Genomic DNA, 17,981 nt, shown 5'->3' on the forward strand with positions numbered 1-17,981 from the left:
TGACGTCGGATCTGTGGGCGATCTATTGGTGTGGGTGGGTGATCAGATTGCCCGCAAGGGGCAGGTTAGGGGCTGATTGGTGGGTGGCAGTGACAGGGGGTGATTGATGGGTGGCAGTGACAGGGGGTGATTGACAGGTGATCAGTGGGTTATTACAGAGAAGAACAGATGTAAATATTGCACTGGCAAATTGATAAGGGGGGGTCTGAGGGCAATCTGAGCGTGTAGGCGGGTGATTGGGTGCCCGCAAGGGGCAGAATAGGGTCTGATCTGATGGGTAACAGTGACAGGTGGTGATAGGGGGTGATTGATGGGTGATTGATGGGTAATTAGTGGGTGTTTAGGGTAGAGAACAGATGTAAACACTGCACTTGGCAGGTGATCTGACGTCGGATCTGCGGGCGATCTATTGGTGTGGGTGGGTGATCAGATTGCCCGCAAGGGGCAGGTTAGGGGCTGATTGATGGGTGGCAGTGACAGGCGGTGATTGATGGGTGATTGATGGGTGATTGACAGGTGATTGATAGGTGATTGACAGGTTATTGACAGGTGATCAGGGGGATAGATGCATACAGTACACAGGGGGGGGGGGTGTCTGGGGGGGGATCTGGGGAGAATCTGAGGGGTGGGGGGGTGATCAGGAGGGAGCAGGGGGCAGTTTAGGGAATAAGAAAAAAATAGCGTTGACAGATAGTGACAGGGAGTGATTGATGGGTGATTAGGGGGGTGATTGGGTGCACACAGTGGTCTGGGGGGTGGGCGGGGGGGGGGGGTCTGAGAGGTGCTGTGGGCGATCAGGGGGCAGGGGGGGGGGAAATCAGTGTGCTTGGGTGCAGACTAGGGTGGCTGCAGCCTGCCCTGGTGGTCCCTCGGACACTGGGACCACCAGGGCAGGAGGCAGCCTGTATTATACACTTTGTATGCGGCGATCCGGGTGCTAGTAACCTGCTGGTGCTTCCGAGGTGCGCGGAACCAGTCCCCGGCGGCCGATCGCATCACGAATGACGCAATCGCGCCGCCCATGCCCCTACACAGACCGCCGCCTCTGGGCATGAGCTGGTCCTTGCGGCATCCACTTTCCGACCGCCCCTGTGCAGTGGGCGGTCGTTAAGTGGTTAATATTATTAATTTATAAAGTGCCAACATATTCCAAGGCGCTGTACAAAGTATTGAAACAAACGTGGGGTACATAATAATACAGACAATAGTATACACTAATATACAAAATACAGAATTGGTACACAATAGAGAATTGGTAATTACAGTGACAAAAGCAACATGATGAATAAAATTCCAAGACACAAAAGGGTGAGAGAGTCTGGCCCATGTGAGCTTACAATCTAAAGGAATAGGGGGGAACAAGAGGTGGCGTAGTATACAATAATCATACCTAGAGGCAGTGTTTTCTCATTGGAGATCATTTTTCTATTTTTTTTTTAAATAACTTTTCAATACTTTGCAATTAAAAAGTACCAGAGAGTAGATGAAAAGTTCTCTTAAAATTAATTTGAGTATTTTCTCACTTGTTAGTAGTTTAAAAAGCATTTTACTTACAATTGTGAAAATATCACCTAGGAGAAAACTCAAGAGAAAAAGTGAATTGCATATGGGCCCAGTTGCAATTAACTTTTTCTCCTAGGAGATCATTTTTCATCTTTGAGGGGTTTAATGACAGCGTTCTGCTACGGGAATGCAGCGTTTCAGCACTGCTGATATTGCTAAAGATAACTCTAATAAAAAGATGATTTGTAGAAGGCTTAAGACTCTCTTTAAGCTTTCAGCAAGCAATAAAATACACAAAATAATTTTGACATTACTTTGTCACTTGCTTTTTGGTACTTTTTCCATTGCAGTGTGCTGAAAAATTATTTTAAACAAAAGATTTCAAAATTCTCTAGTAGGAGAAAACTTGGAAAACTAGGAGAAAAAGTGATTTGCGTAAAGCCCATAGTGTTCACTCAGGCTGGTTTCATACTTGGGCGGTGCGATGATTCTACGGCAGGGGAGCCTGCTACAGGATCACCGCACCACAGAAATCTGCAGTTCATGTGACCCTGCGGCAGTGTGCGCCAACAGGGTCATATGCATAGGCCTGCCCCCATTCAGTGACATACTCCCTGCTAGACAGGAAGTACGTCACCGGGATTCCCATCAGTATGCGATGATGTCGCACCACGCTCCATCGTTTACACTTACTGCATTGCCAGAGACTTGCATTACGGCGTAACCCATGCGGTAGGCACAGATCATGTGGTAACGTATGGATGAATTTGCGACAAGATTGCGCTGATTTGAGTACTTCCGGCCTAGCATGACCCATCGCGTAAGTATGAAAGTCTCCATAGATTTTCATTACCCTTGCGACAGGGGAGCACACCGCACATCGACGTAACACGGATATGTGAAAGGGCCCTCAGTCAGCAGTGGCAGGAAGTGGTTCCCGATTAGATACTGGTAGGTGTGGTTTAGGCTGATTGACTGACCACAGTATATAAGCTGCTCCTGACTTCTCCTCCTTGCCCGTGATAGCATTAGCTGCGATACTACTGCTGGGTGTGCTCAAATTTGTTATTCCTGTTGTGACCTTGTTTTGCCCTCTGGTATTTGGATTGCTGCCTGGACCAATCTCATTCTAACCAATCCCTGAACTACCTGCTTGGCTGATTGATTTCCTGTGTATGGCCCCTGGCTAGTTACCAACCTTGAGTTTGGCTTTTCCCTTGCACGACAGTCATCTGATTCTTTTTTTTGACCCCTTGCTTGTTCTGGACTTTGTTACTGGATTCTCTGGTACTTCATTGATTCCTCAGCATTTACTGTATATCTTGCACATAAATCCTTGGAGCAACCAAAGTCGAGCAGATACATAACATCATAGGTGAAGAGTGCGGCAGAGATTGGGACATAAGTGCTGATATGAAATTGGTGAATACTGGAAATCCTGACAGCAGCATTTTCTGGTCGTCACGGGCACGGGGAGGAGAAACAAAATGCCCTTGCATAGTCAAAATAGCACCTGTGTAGCCAAAACACAGCATTACTTGCAAAATGAATAGCACAATTTCCTACACCTCTAAGGAGAATAGGAATTGAGAAAATTCTCTCTAACCGGGATACAGACAGCTGTAAAATAGCAAAATGAGTTCCAACCCAGTCACACGATCCAAAACTAAAATATCTTTATTTACTTGAGTTGGGCTTTAACACAGCAATTATAGAAGTTGCTCAAATGTAGCCCAGACAGGCTCAGCAAACATACAAAAGCGAATATGAAACCATAATTACTATGTACAGAAAAGGACCCTGTAATACAACGAAGGAGGGGATAGGCAGAGTCTGCTGAGGTCTATATATATAGAGAGAGGACAACACACAACAGCCTCTCCCATGCCAAGCATCTCACAATTTCTGACCCTGTTCCTATTCTTCCTGGCATTCTAGAACTGAGTACACCTGCTATTTCTGCTTGTCTGTTTAGATACCTTGCTTTACTTATGTACATATCTTGTCATTCCACTGTGTTTAATTAGATCTGGCCTATTTCTGCTCCTAGTTCCATCTTTTTTATCTTCAGCATCTCCTCTATTATGGACACCTCATACCCCCGTGAAGATATATTTATGACACAGCCAAATAAGCCAAATAAACCCCACACTGTTGTCAATGTCGGGGCCCCCACCACTCCCCGGGATCATCTGCTGTGGTCATTGTGCAACACGGTCTACCTAAACCTCTTCTGCCTTGGATTCATGGCACTGATCTACTCAGTCAAGGTAAGATATGATAAGTTAGCCATACTATTAATAGAAGTACAGTAAAGGTTTTGGAGGACCACACATATTTTTTCTTCAAGTGTAACCTTACCCAAAACATATATGTTTGTTTTTGATACAACAGGAAAGTGAAGACCCTCCGTCAGGTTATATTTATGTTTCACAACTGACGAGGTGTAACTTAATGTATTTACTTAATGTAAATATGTTTATTAGATTTCTTAATTATCACCAGGCAATACATTAAAAGCACTGCATGTATTGGGCAATCAAAGAAACCTTTTTATAAACAGCTGTTGACTTAAAGTGACCCTGTAGTGAGAGGGATATGGAGGCTTCCATATTTATTTCCTTTCTAAAAAAAAATGCTAATTTCCTTTAAGACACAGATCTTTGAATATGCATATCGGATGCTCTGACTAAGGTCTGCATACATGTTTCAGCTGTGGGAGTCATACTGCTGAAGCTTGACTGGTAAGCAAGACAGTCAGGCTATTGGCATTAAATAAATATGGCAGCCTCCATATCCTCCTTACTACAAGATCATTTTGACAACCAATTAATTTCCCTTTCAGAACTATATTAAACTATTAGTGTACATAAAATGAAGTGTTTTTTTTTAAAGAATGTAACATGATGTTTCTATCAATAGTGAGTTTAGCTCTGTTTTAAAATACTGGCATGTGACACTGTCCACATTTAGAAATGGCTCATCATTAGTCTCGTACTCTGTTTGTACCAAAGTTGACTTGACTGTCCATTTCAGTATATTTATTACCTGTACTTATAAGCATATGTGTATTACTTTTGCCTTAAGGTGGCCACTAACGGTCCAATTTCTAGGGAAAAATCGTACGAGCGATCAGAAATTCTGATCGGAAGTGAAATCGTTCACTACACCATCAACAAATCAATCTTTGCTTTCTATCTATCACAACCAACAAGAAAATCCAAATTTTGGTTCGATGAAAATCCAATCGGACGACTGTTTTTATAATCGTTCATAATCCATTGTGCCAATCAACAGAGATTATTTACAACAATCCGATCAGAATTTCTGATCACTCGAACGATTTTTCACTAGAAATTGGACCGTTAGTGGCCACCTTTAGTAGCATCAAAGAAGTTTCTCTGTAAGAGTAATAAAACATCTTCTAGATCCGCTAAAGTTGTCCAGCTACCTTATTTATCTTTTTCAGTATACTATGACCCGAATCAATGAGAACCTTTGATAGAAAAAAACTATTATGGTGGGTTGAGTACTCCAGGTCTTAGGCCTCGTTCACATCTACCTAGCGCAGATAGCCGTGCGATCCAAACGCAGCGCATACGATCGCACGCCATCTGCACCGCTGCCCGCTGCACTGCTGATCCAATCCATTAACAGTGATGGGATCAGCTCTGCGCTTCCGGGCAAAATGCAGGCAGCAGTACGCAAGCGCTTCCTAGCGCATCGTACTGCTGCGCAGCGCAGTAGATGTGAACGGTAGAAGGGCTGTCTCATTCACACTTCATGCGCTTCAGTCCGCTTTATTTCAGCACATAATGTTAACAGATACATGTGGCTGAGAAAAAGCGCACAGAAGCGGACAGAAGCGCATTGGTGTGAATGGCATGCATCCGCTCCTGCGCTGCGTTCCGCTCCGTGAAGCGGAGCAGAGCGGAAGGATCGTGCAGGTCGGGAACGTCCGCTCCAACGAGCGGAACGCAGGGAGCAGAATTGAGCAGAACGTAGCAATGTGAACTTTCCCATTGGGAAAGCATTGCTTCCGCTGTTGCGTTCTGCTCATCGGAGCGGAACATAAGCTATTTTAGCCTAATGTGAACCAAGCCTAAGAGTGTTAGGGTACTTATATTTAAGTGTAATTAAAATCCTCTGATCAACGATGCAGTATAGCCACTGTTGTTGATTTTAGCTCTGTTGTAATATACTGATGATATACAGGCACGTGAGTTACATTGCTCCCACGAATGTGCAGTGTAAGTGTTGGCAAAAGCCAATAGTTACTTTTGTCACCACCCCAGTCATAACCCCCAAATGTAATATATTACTTCTCTTTTTTGTTGTTCACACACACACACACACACACACACACACACACACACACGTACACACACACACACACGTACACACACGTACACACACACACACACACACGTACACACACGTACACACACACACATACACACACACACACTGCACATGCATGCACGTCTCCATGTCCTAGCAGTCCTTCCCCAACTTGATAACTGTTATGCCTATTATCCCTCCATTTCCTGGCAGTCCTCCTCCCCCCCCCCCCCCAATAGAACTACTGAATTGCTACACCTGCACATCCTAGCAGTCCTCCTGCCAACATAAAAACTACTATCCCTGCATGTCCTAGCAGTCCTCCTGCCAACATAAAAACTACTACACCTGCATGTCCTAGCAGTCCTTTCCCCAACATAAGAACTACTTCTCCTGCATGTCCTAGTAGTCTTTATCCCAACATAAGAACTATTACCCCAGCATGTCCTAGCAGTCCTAATCCCAACATAAGAACTACTACCCCTGTATGTTCTAGTAGACCCCCCCCCCCCACACACACACACACACATAAGAACTACCACCCCTACATGTCCTAGCATTCCTCACCAAACATAAGAACCACTATCCCCTGCATGATGTCTTAGCAGCCCTCTAATACACTTTTCTTGATGTAAAATCCTTGGTTCTAGCTATAGATATATTAAATAGATCCCATTGTTGTGTATTACCAGCAGTAAATTAAGAACTTATAATCAGAGTCAGGGAATTATAAACTTCTGTAATAGAAGGTTCACTTTAGATGGCCCATTTGAATGAATAATCTAGATCTCAGCTTCTCAGAAGGCGGTATCATACCCTAGGGAGTAAATGTGCTGAGTACAGAGGGTACATCAACTTTTCAGATTCACTTTAAGAAGTTTTTGAATTATAATGGTAAATTAAAAGAATAAACATTCAACTCAATTCAAAACATAAGGAAACAATTTGAAAGCATTTATAGACAATTACTGTAGATTCTTGGCTATCCGGCACCGAGGGAGATTGGCTGATGCCGGATAAGTGTACTTTCTGGTTGCTTAGGACTCAGTGTTAAAAAATAGGCTTAGCTAATGCAATACCATACCTCACTCTACTGTATATACATACTGTAAGGGATCAGGTAGGGAGCGGGGTGCTAGGGCTCCCTAGGATGAGCACACAGCACAGCTAATACAGGCACAGCAGGCTTTAATACCAATGTGAAGTTTATTTATAGCTATATACACTATCTACATGCAAAGAAATAATGCCAAATTAAAATTCAACACCAAACAACATTCTGCCACTCAGGCTGCTAATCTACACACAGATAACTTCCCTGTCGAACAGAGTGCCTTATACTCTCCACAGTTACTATAGCAGACTTTCAGTTACCTTGTAAGCATTCCTGAACCAGCTAGGTCAGTTCCAGGCAGAGAGCAATTTCAGACTGGAGGCTGGGAGCTTACCTAGTCTCCTTGATTGAGAAACTTTGCTCACCTGATTGCTGCAGTCATTTGCAGAAAGACTGGGCTGCTTTAAGGGAACAGGGAGGCAAAAAACCTGAATCTGGGAGACATATAAATCTTGTCTTGGACTTTCCCAGTCACAACCAAGGGCGTAACAATAGGGGGTGCAGAGGTAGCGGCCAGAGGGGCCACAAAAGGTCGACCCTCTATTACAGTATTAGCTCTCTATTGGTCCTGTGTAGGGATGCTCATTCGGATTCCGCGGAAATGCAATTTCCGAAATTCCGATCGGAAATTGCATTTCCGCATCGGAATGCGGAAATCGGTAATGTAAGTGCCGTAGGCGGATTTCCGCCGGAAATCGCGGAAATTTCCGCCGGAAATCGCGGAAATTCCACCCGACTTTAACATCGATTTTCTCAAAAACTATAAGGTCTTTTTGAAAACTTTTTTTTGCATCTTGTTCACAAGATTCGGTTTAATAAACCCTGTAAATTTGGTGTTTCTAGGACTTAAGGGGGCTTTGTTATTAACCATTAAAGTCGGTGGATTTTTACTGTAATGTAAAATGCAGAAAATCTGCATCTGCCTATTTTCTGCATTTTATATTACAGTAAAAATCCGCCGACTTTAGCAGTTAATAGCAAAGCCACCGTAAGTCCAAGAAACACCAAATTTGTAGGGTTTATTAAACTGAATCTTCTGAACAAGATGCAAAAAAAAGTTTTCAAAAAGACCTTATAGTTTTTGAGAAAATCGATGTTAAAGTCAGGCGGAATTTCCGCGATTTCCGGCGGAAATTCCGCATTGGAATGCGGAAATTGGTAGCGGAAGGCGGAATCGGTAATCGGTACATGACGGAATGCAGATTTACCGCGGAATCGGAAATTGGCATTCCGACCATCCCTAGTCCTGTGCTGGTAATAATCACTTCTATAGATGCTTTGGATAGTAATAATCCTTAACACACTGTTCCCCATCCCCTTCTTGCAACTCTGACACTGTGGTTGTCGTTTGCAGGTTTTTGGTACGCCATATCAATTGTTATGTATAGAGTGCTTGGGGGGCCCCATGTAAAACTTGCACCGGGGCACATAGCTCCTTAGCTACGCCACTGGTCGCAACCTCCTGATATCTTTCACAATACCATGAATGCTGTATTAAATGTTAAACTACAGCATTGAAAGTATATTAACCATGGTGGGACCATGGAACCCAGTTTTAAAGAGAACCCGAGGTGGGTTTGAAAAATCCTATTAGGATACAGAGGCAAGTGCTGTATACAATGAGCAGCCTCTATGTCCTTACAGACTGTCTCCAGGCTCCCCCTGGGCTCTGCTGTCCCCCATAAATAAAAAACGCCAGGCTAGTGACACGCAGATTGTCGCTGGCCGGCTGTTTGCCTAAGGCTGTCAGTCACTGCCGCTCCCCCGCCTCCTCTACAGCGCTGCTCCCCACCTCTATCCCTTCCCTCCCCGCCTCCAAAAGCTTCCTCCAATTGGCTTACGGATTATTGGCCAGTTTTACCACCTCCATGTAGTATAACAGTCAACAAATTTTGAATACCATGAGCAGATTGTGTAAGTAAACGATCATAGTACACGAAGTTGGTAAAATTGTTCAGTGATTGGTGAATCAAAATTGTAGATGTATGTACCATGCTTTACTTACCCACCACATTCTAACTTAAAAGACTGACCAAAATGACAAGCTGTATAGAGACCCAGTTACAGTAAGTAATAACATACCAGTGGAATGTTCCACAGCATCAGAGCATCCCTTAATTAAAGACATGCTTTATGGTCTCCTTTGTGTCCATTCTTCTCTGTACAAGTCTGTTTAAGTAACCCAACAATTTCCTGCAGTTTGCTTTGGAGAAATACACTGTAATCTGGACACTTGACCAGTCTCATAACTGGCAGTTATCAAAAAAGAAGAAAAAAAAAAGTAAACAATTTCACTGGGTCACCAGGACCGAGCGGAGCAAAAACCCAGGGCTGGTTCAACGTCCAATAGGCCCCAGGGCAAAGGAAACTTGGGCTCCTCCCCCCCCAGCACATTCAGATCCCCAGGCCCCCCAAGCCTGCTGCAGCCCCCGATCCTCCCCTTAACTCCTCTGTGCTCCACAGGACCCCTGCATGATAGCAGCATTGGTATCTCACCTGTCCCGGTGGCCGGCATGCTGATCCCCCTCTTCTTCCTGCCCCTTGTGAACCAACGCATTTTATGTGTAAGCGTAATGACGTGCACTGGGTCACAAGAGGAAGGCAGCGGGGTGAAGAAAGAGAGCAGAAACAAATGTAACAGCATGAAATCTGCTGGGACAGGTGAGATAAAATGCTGCAATTGTGCAGGAGCCCCAGGGAGCACATAAGAGACAAGGGGGAGGTCGGGGTCCAGCAGCGCAGCACTCAGGGGCACTATGTTAATTGCCTTCCTTGCCTTAATGGAAGCGCCGGGCGGCCCTGCAAAAAAACACATCATTCATTGGTGATAAATAACAAACCTTTATTTAAATTAATAACAGTAAATATAAAACATATCCATAATATACAAAAAATGGGGCCAATGGTTACATGCAATCAATTCCAAAAGAAAAAACTTCCCATATATGCTGTGATCAGAAACCCGCATGCAGTGTGGGTCCCTCCTCGATCCTGGTCTTGGACATGAGAGCATTGCAGATATATGGGACATTTTTATTCTGGAATTCATTGTATGTAACCATTTATATGCCTCTGAAGAAGCAGCTTCTGGCTGCGAAACACGTATCAGACAGTCTTTGAACCCTACATATGGACCAAGGATTCCCTTATGGTGTTGCCCTTATTACAGCTGGCAGAGTAGGTGTGAGACCAGCACCCCCCTCCCCTCCTTACCTCAGTCCATCACTGGGTGGAGGCCTGTCTTATATATTCAAGCAGAAGCTAAGTTTTGTGTAGCACTTATTAAGCGGTTGTACTCTTATCTTTTCTCAGGCACGAGATCAGAAGGTACAAGGAGATGAGCGTGCTGCCCGCCTCTATGGTCAGAAGGCTCGCTGTTACAATATCCTGGCCACTATATGGAACATCACGTTGCCTGCTCTGGTTCTGGCTTTGGTCATCACTGGCATTGTGCATCTTTCACAGGTTGTAAGTGCTTCTATTGACCTCTTCAACCTTCGAAGCTACATCGGCAGCACTGACGAAGACAACAAATAACCCAGAAGCCACCCTGTGATGATTAATTGAGTCGAACAACAAGCTCACCAAATAATATAGTGAATGGCCACTGTTTCATAGTTCTGGTTAGACAAAAAGCCACCACTAACAGTCTGGAAGAAATGCTGGTGCTAATACATAACTTTGCTACTGGAAAACAAATAGACAATACTAACCTTTCAGTCAACAACTTATCCTGTGGATTATGTAAATTGGGCAAAGACATATGCTGAGACAAACTCTACCCAGCAGAAGACAGTTTCACTCATTTTGTGCTTATTGATGAAAGATAAACGGTTTAATCAGTAAAGATCTTAACCCTTTCATGATGGCCCTATAGTAAATGAAGGGGTTCTTCAATAGGTTCTTGTGCTTTTAACCCAATAATCTGAATATCATCGTTATTCACCAATTGCTGCCACCTTGACAACATGGATCTGGCTCCCACGGCAACTTGAGTACAACAGCTTTGGCAAAAGGCCAATCAGAACTGCTCTGAGAATAAACTTTTTTGATTGGTAGCCATAGTCATGTGACAGTCTGATGATAGGACAAGACACTGAGATGCAGCCTTGCACTATGCATGTGTCTCTTTCTGCTTGCTTTCTAAAGCAGGAAGGGTTAGTAATGCTAGAGAGGCAGTGGTATACAACACACTAGAGTTAAATTATTTTATTTAGAAAATAATTGAGATTACACAGGTACTAGGAAAAACACTTTCTTATTACGATCAGGACCACCCAGGTTTAGTTAAATGACCTTTTAAGAGAGCCTAAGCAGGCACAAGTTTTGGCAGAGAACAGCAGCCATTTACGCAGATGATGCCTCTCCTTGTTTAAACAATAAAATTGTTTGGCAACCAGAATCAGACATGGCATTGGGACAGGAATTGCACTAGCAATTAGATATTCCAGCTGTACCTCTTTTGGAAAGACAATCCCTGTTTTGTAACTAATAACTATATCTCTGTTACTCTTTTTTTCTGTGTTGCCCCGATTTCTGGTCCTATGTACAGATTCACATAAATAATTAAATACGTTTATCTATTACAAAGAGTGTCTATTTATTTCTAAATTGTGCATGTCATGTATATGTTGTTACCTTATTTTTGAATACTAACATAAGGGAAAACTAATATAAGGGAAAATAATGAAAATACATTGGCTTATAAAATTTGTTTGGTATGAATGCCTATGGGTGTAGCAGGGGTATGGGTGAAGATGTGGAGGTGCTGTCGAGGCATTCCCTAGGCTAAGTATTGCAATACTTTGAGATCTTGGAGGTGTGGTCAGTTCCTGCTGTGTCCAGAAAGGGAAGCAGATAACTTTCTCTCCATTATTTTCTCACTAATTTCTTAATTAGGATTCAATGTAATAATTTGTTCAGTGATGTGTAATTATGCATTCAAATTACAACACAGCAGTCTTATGGTGTTTCATTTTGATTTTTTTACTGTGTTTAATGCATTACAGCAAACATTTAATTTTGAGTGTAATCCCACTTTAAGGAACAGGTTAGTATAAAATGTTCTCCCTTCAAGTATTTTTGTATTCATATGCATAGATCTCCTTTAAAAAATACTTTTTTTTTCCATGAATGCCCTATGAGGTCCCACTGGATTGAACATTGTTTAACCCATTCGCGTTCCGTCGTTTTCACTTGAGAAATGTTCACCTCCCATTCATTAGCCTATAACTTTATCACTACTTATCACAATGAACTGATCTATATCTTGTTTTTTCCGCCACCAATTAGGCTTTCTTTGGGGAGTACATTTTGCTAAGAGCCACTTTACTGTAAATGCATTTTAACAGGAAGAATAAGAAAAAAATTGAAAAAATTCATTATTTCTCAGTTTTCAGCCATTATAGTTTTAAAATAATACATGCCTCCATAATTAAAACTCACGTATTGTATTTGCCCATATGTCCTGGTTATTACACCATTAAAATTATGTCCCTATCACAATGTATGGTGACAATATTTTATTTGGAAATAAAGGTGCATTTTTTCCATTTTGCATCTATCACTATTTACAAGTTTATAATAAAAAAAAAATTATAGAACTATTTCATCTTAACATTGATATTTAAAAAGTTTAGACCCTTAGGTAAATATTTACATGTTTTTTTTATTGTAATGTTTTTTTTTTTTTTATATTAACCACTTAAACCCCCGCGGCACGAATTTCTCCGTCCCTTTTTTCCCCCCTAAAAAACCAGGGACGGAGAAATCCGTACCTTCCGCGCTACCGCCGCTGTCCGCGCTCCCACCGCTCGTGCGCGCGCACCCGCCGCTCGTGCACGCCGCCGCCTGCTCGCACGGAGATCAATGAACGGGAAAATCCATTCCCGTTCGTTGATCTAAGCCCCCGCAATGATCGCGCTGCTTCTATTAGAAACAGCGCGATCATTGTGATTCTCCAGCCTCCTACTGCTTCCTGTAAGCGTCCGGAAGGACGCTTACAGGTCGCATGTAAACAAACACACTGTGGCCATCTTGTGGCCAAATAGTAAACTACACCCTAAAAGCATTTTACATAAACAAACATTACATTTACACAATAAATTAACTCATTACCTCCCACACTCCCCAATATTTTTTATTTTTTTTTGTAATTGAAAAAAAAAATACAATAAAAAAAAAACATAAATAGTTACCTTAGGGACTGAACTTTTTAAATATTTATGTCAAGAGGGTATAACACTGTTACTTTATAAACTGCGGGCTTGTAATTAGGGATGGATGCAAAACTGAAAAAAATGCACCTTTATTTCCAAATAAAATATTGTCGCCAAACATTGTGATAGGGACATAATTTAAATGGTTTTATAACCGGGACAAATGGTTAAATACATTTCATGGGTTTTAATTACAGTAGCATGCTTTATTTAAAAACGATAATGGCCGAAAACTGAAAAGTAATAATTTTTTCCCACATTTTTTCCTATTTTCCCATTAAAACACATTTAGAATAAAATAATTCTTGGCATAATGTCCCACCTAAAGAAAGTCTAATTGGTGGCGAAAAAAACAAGATATAGTTCATTTCATTGGGATAAGTAATAATAAAGTTATAGACGAATTAATGGAAGGAGCGCTGAAAGGTGAAAATTGCTCTGGTGTTCAAGGGGTAAAACCCCTCAGTGGTGAAGTGGTTAAACATTTTATTTGGGTATTTTTGGGAGGGTGGGATGTAAACAATAGTTTTATAATGTAAATGTGTCTTGAGTTTTATTTTTTTTACTTTTAGTTGTAGTTTTACTTTTTGGCCAAAAGATGGAGGCCATGAGTTTGTTTACATGACGTCACTCTAAGCGTAACATACGCTTAGAGAGACGCATGGGGGAGGTAACAGCCAGAAAAAGCGCAGCTTCCGAGAGAAGCTGTCGCTTTTTCAGCGGGGGAGAGGAATCAGTGACCGGGCACCATAGCCCGATTCACTGATTGCCTGTCTAACGAACCGCGGGCCGGGAGCGCGCGTGCACGTGCGTGATCAGCCGCGGGAGCGCGTGGGAGCGCGCATGGTTCCTGGACGTAGTTTCTACGTCCAGGAACTAAAATAGGTTAAAAAAACAACTGTAATTTATATATTTCTAGTATTTTTTGCTAATAACCAGTTAACTGCTGCAAACACTTTTAATACTCCTTAAATGGTCTGTCTAGGCAGTTCTTAGTTTAAAGCAATGGGATAAGGCTGGCCTGTTCAAATGCTTGATTAACAACTCTAACCAGAAAAGCTATAGCATGAAGAACAACTGAGTAGGTGTGTCACAGGGCATCTGCCTGCAAAATCAAGATTACCAGTGTTAATACGGCTGGTGAACTGCAAGTTGGTTTCACACTCAGGAATCAAATAAAACAAAGGAGTATCAACTGTTTTTAGCAATATTTAAAAGAAAAGTATAATCAAGAGTAAGGCCCCATTCACACTTGCAATTAAGTGGCAAACGGATCCGTGAAAACAGATCTGATCACTGGTTGATCGGATCCGTTTCACTTCATTGCACCTTAGAGCGGTTTGTTTTCTCATTGCCCGCAAAAAATTGCTGCAGAAGGAAACTTGAAGTCTGTTCAGCGGATCGTGCGAAACGGATGCCTTCGAGCGGACGGATCCGCCTCTGTTCTGATCCATTCCCTTCTAACCTGGGAACGAGAGGCGTAGCTAAGGCTGGGCAAGAGGGAACATGTGTCCCCAGGCGCTGCACAGTGAGGGTGCTTAGCGTGGCTGCCACACCCCCACATGTGTGAGAGGCAGCTTGCTGGTCACCTGAAGTGCCACTGCATCTCTCCCTCCCTCTGCAGTGGAGTGAGTAAACGTTAATAACACGAGAAGACTCACCGGCTCGGACGCTCCAGAGATGACATCATCTCTCTTCTGTTACCAAGGAGAGGATGCTGTGCACGCTGCAGAGGACAGATGATGGTGTCACTGGAACGTTAGGACTAGTGAGTCTTCTGCTGTTAAATCTGGCCATGTAGAGGGGGCTCATCTGCCTAAATAGGGGAAGGGAGGCACATCTGGCATCTATAGTGGGGCACACTGGCTATCTGATCTGAACGAGGATGGGGGCACAATTACAATCACAATCTAAATGGGGATGGGGCACATCCAGCTATATAAACAGCATTTGTACATTTGGCTCCACCCATGACCATGCCCACATTCTGATTAGAGTGGGGCCGAACCTCCGATTTTAGGTTCGTGAACCGGGTTCGCGAACTTCCGCGTAAGGTTCGGTTCGCGTAAAAGTTCGCGAACCGCAAAAGACTTCAATGGGGATGCGAACTTTGAAAAAAAAAAAATTATGCTGGCCACAAAAGTGATGGAAAAGATGTTTCAAGGGGTCTAACACCTGGACCCCCAGGTGGAGGAGTGGGATACATGCCAAAAGTCCCTGGGAAAAATCTGGATTTGACGCAAAGCAGCGTTTTAAGGGCAGAAATCATATTGAATGCTAAATGACAGGCCTAAAGTGCTTTAAAACATCTTGCATGTGTATACATCAATCAGGTAGTGTAATTAAGGTACTGCTTCACACTGACACACCAAACTCACCGTGTAACGCACCGCAAACAGCTGTTTGTGTAGTGACGGCCGTGCTGGACTGGTGTGCACCATGGCGAGAGTGCAGGTTTTGGTGGCTTTACAGCCCATATGGTCGCCTGGCTGATGTAGCTGAATGACAGGACAGTGACTGTCCAGCTGATCAAATTTGGTCTGACCACAATGAGGCAACGACCTTATTATCGTGGGTGTGCCCCCCGAGACACTCATCTAGGCGCCGGTCATTGCTTCATTGTGATACGCAAGCCCCTTCACCACGGCAAGGTAATGGTCACGAAGGGGAATGGGCGCATGTACATGCCTTTTCTTTTGTTGTTGCAGCTGCCCGCAGTGCAGCCAGAAAAATTAGGCAGTCATGTACACGCACCAGAAAAATTATTACAGCGGCCGCTGCTAGCAGCGGCCTAAAAAATTCAGCAATCCGCCTGGAGTCCCGGACCCTGTTGGTGGTGGCGGAGAAGGTAGTCAAGCGGCTTGCAGGCAGACATGCTGTGTGGAGGGACTGGGAGCGACTTAGTCTTCTTGGGGCAGGCCAGGCAGAGATGCTGTGTGTGCGGGGACTGACTTAGTCTTGGGGCGGGCAGCAGCCCTCCGGAATCCATGCCTCATTCATTTTGATAAAGGTGAGGTACTTAACAGTTTTGTGACTTAGGCGACTTCTCTTCTCAGTGACAATGCCTCCAGCTGCACTGAAGGTCCTTTCTGACAGGACGCTTGCGGCAGGGCAGGAGAGAAGTTGGATGGCAAATTGGGACAGCTCTGGCCACAGGTCAAGCCTGCACACCCAGTAGTTCAAGGGTTCCTCATCGCTGTTCACAGCAGTGTCTACATCCACACTTAAGGCCAGGTAGTCGGCTACCTGCCGTTCCAGGCGTTGGTGGAGGGTGGATCCCGGAAGGGCTACGGTGAGGCGTTGGACTAAAGAACGTCCGCATGTCCGACATCACCATGAGATCGCTGGAGCGTCCTGTGTTTGACTGCGTGGACACGGGAGGAGGATTAGTGGCAGTGGTACCTTGCTGGCGTTGTGCTGTCACATCACCCTTAAAGGCATTGTAAAGCATAGTTGACAGCTTGTTCTGCATGTGCTGCATCCTTTCCACCTTCAGGTGAGTTGGTAACAGGTCCGCCACTTTGTGCCTGTACCGAGGGTCTAGTAGTGTGGCCACCCAGTACAGCTCATTCCCCTTGAGGTTTTTTATACGGGGGTCCCTCAACAGGCAGGACAGCATAAAAGACAACATCTGCACAAAGTCGGATCCAGATGTACCATCCATCTCCTCTTGCTCTTCCTCAGTGACGTCACGTAAGTCAACCTCCTCCCCCCAGCCGCGAACAATACCACGGGAAGGTTGAGCAGCACAAGCCCCCTGCGACGCCTGCTGCGGTTGTTCTCCTGCCGCCGTCCCCTCCTCCTCCTCCCCCAAAGAAACACCTTGCTCATCATCCTCTGAGTCTGACTCGTCTTCTGCACACTACTTCTCTTCTTCCTCCTCCTCCCCCCTCTGTGCTGCCGCAGGTGTTGAGGAGACAGCTGGGTCTGATGAAAATTGGTCCCATGCCTGTTCCTGCCGTAACGGTTCCTGGTCACGCTCATTCACAGCTTCCTCCACCACTCTACGCACAGCACGCTCCAAGAAGTAAGTGTAGGGAATCAAGTCGCTGATGGTGCCTTCACTGCGGCTCACCAGGTTGGTCACCTCCTCAAACGGCCGCATGAGCCTGCATGCATTTCTCATCAGTGTCCAGTTGTCGGGCCAGAACATCCCCATCTTCTCAGACTGTTTCGTTCTACTGTAGCTGTAGAGGTAATGGGTGACGGCTTTCTCCTGTTCTAGCAGGCGGGAGAACATGAGCAGGGTCGAGTTCCAGCGAGTCGGGCTATCGCAAATCAGGCGTCACACCGGCAAGTTGTTTTTCCACTGAATTTCCGCAAAGCGTGCCATGGCTGTGTAAGACCGCCTCAAATGCCCACAGAACTTCCTGGCCTGCTTCAGGACATCCGCTGAGCCAGGGTACTTTGACACAAATCTTTGAACTAGATTCATGACATGTGCCATGCAGGGTATGTGTGTCAGCTTCCCCATATGCAAAGCGGCAAGGAGATTGCTGCCGTTGTCGCACACCACGTTGCCTATCTCCAGGTGGTGCGGGGTCAGCCACTCATCCACCTGTTTCTTAAGAGCAGCCAGGAGAGCTGCTCCAGTGTGACTCTCCGCTTTGAGGCAAGACATGTCTAAGATGGCGTGACACCGTCGTACCTGGCATGCAGCATAGGCCCTGCGGAGCTGGGGCTGTGTAGCTGGAGAGGAGAACTGCCACTCAGCCAAGGAGGAGGAGGACAGCGAAGAGCATGTAGCAGGAGGAGAGGAGGTGGCAGGAGGCCTGCCTGCAAGCCGTGGAGGTGTCACAATTTGG

General features: G+C 44.5%; 1 protein-coding gene across 2 annotated transcripts in view; it reads left to right on the forward strand.

Moving 5' to 3' along the window:
• Positions 1–11,511, forward strand: part of LOC137537576 (interferon-induced transmembrane protein 5-like) — a 98,279-nt gene extending 86,768 nt beyond the window's left edge. For both annotated transcript variants that reach the window (XM_068259447.1, XM_068259448.1), the window contains exons 3-4: positions 3,554–3,773; positions 10,271–11,511. In XM_068259447.1, the coding sequence (XP_068115548.1) occupies positions 3,554–3,773; positions 10,271–10,495 (445 nt within the window). In that variant the 3' untranslated portion in view covers positions 10,496–11,511. The remainder of the gene's footprint in view (positions 1–3,553; positions 3,774–10,270) is intronic.
• The last annotated feature ends 6,470 nt before the right edge of the window (positions 11,512–17,981 follow it).

This window comes from Hyperolius riggenbachi, chromosome 11 (genome assembly GCF_040937935.1).
Source record: "Hyperolius riggenbachi isolate aHypRig1 chromosome 11, aHypRig1.pri, whole genome shotgun sequence".
In the NCBI taxonomy this organism is placed as follows: Eukaryota; Metazoa; Chordata; class Amphibia; order Anura; family Hyperoliidae; genus Hyperolius; species Hyperolius riggenbachi.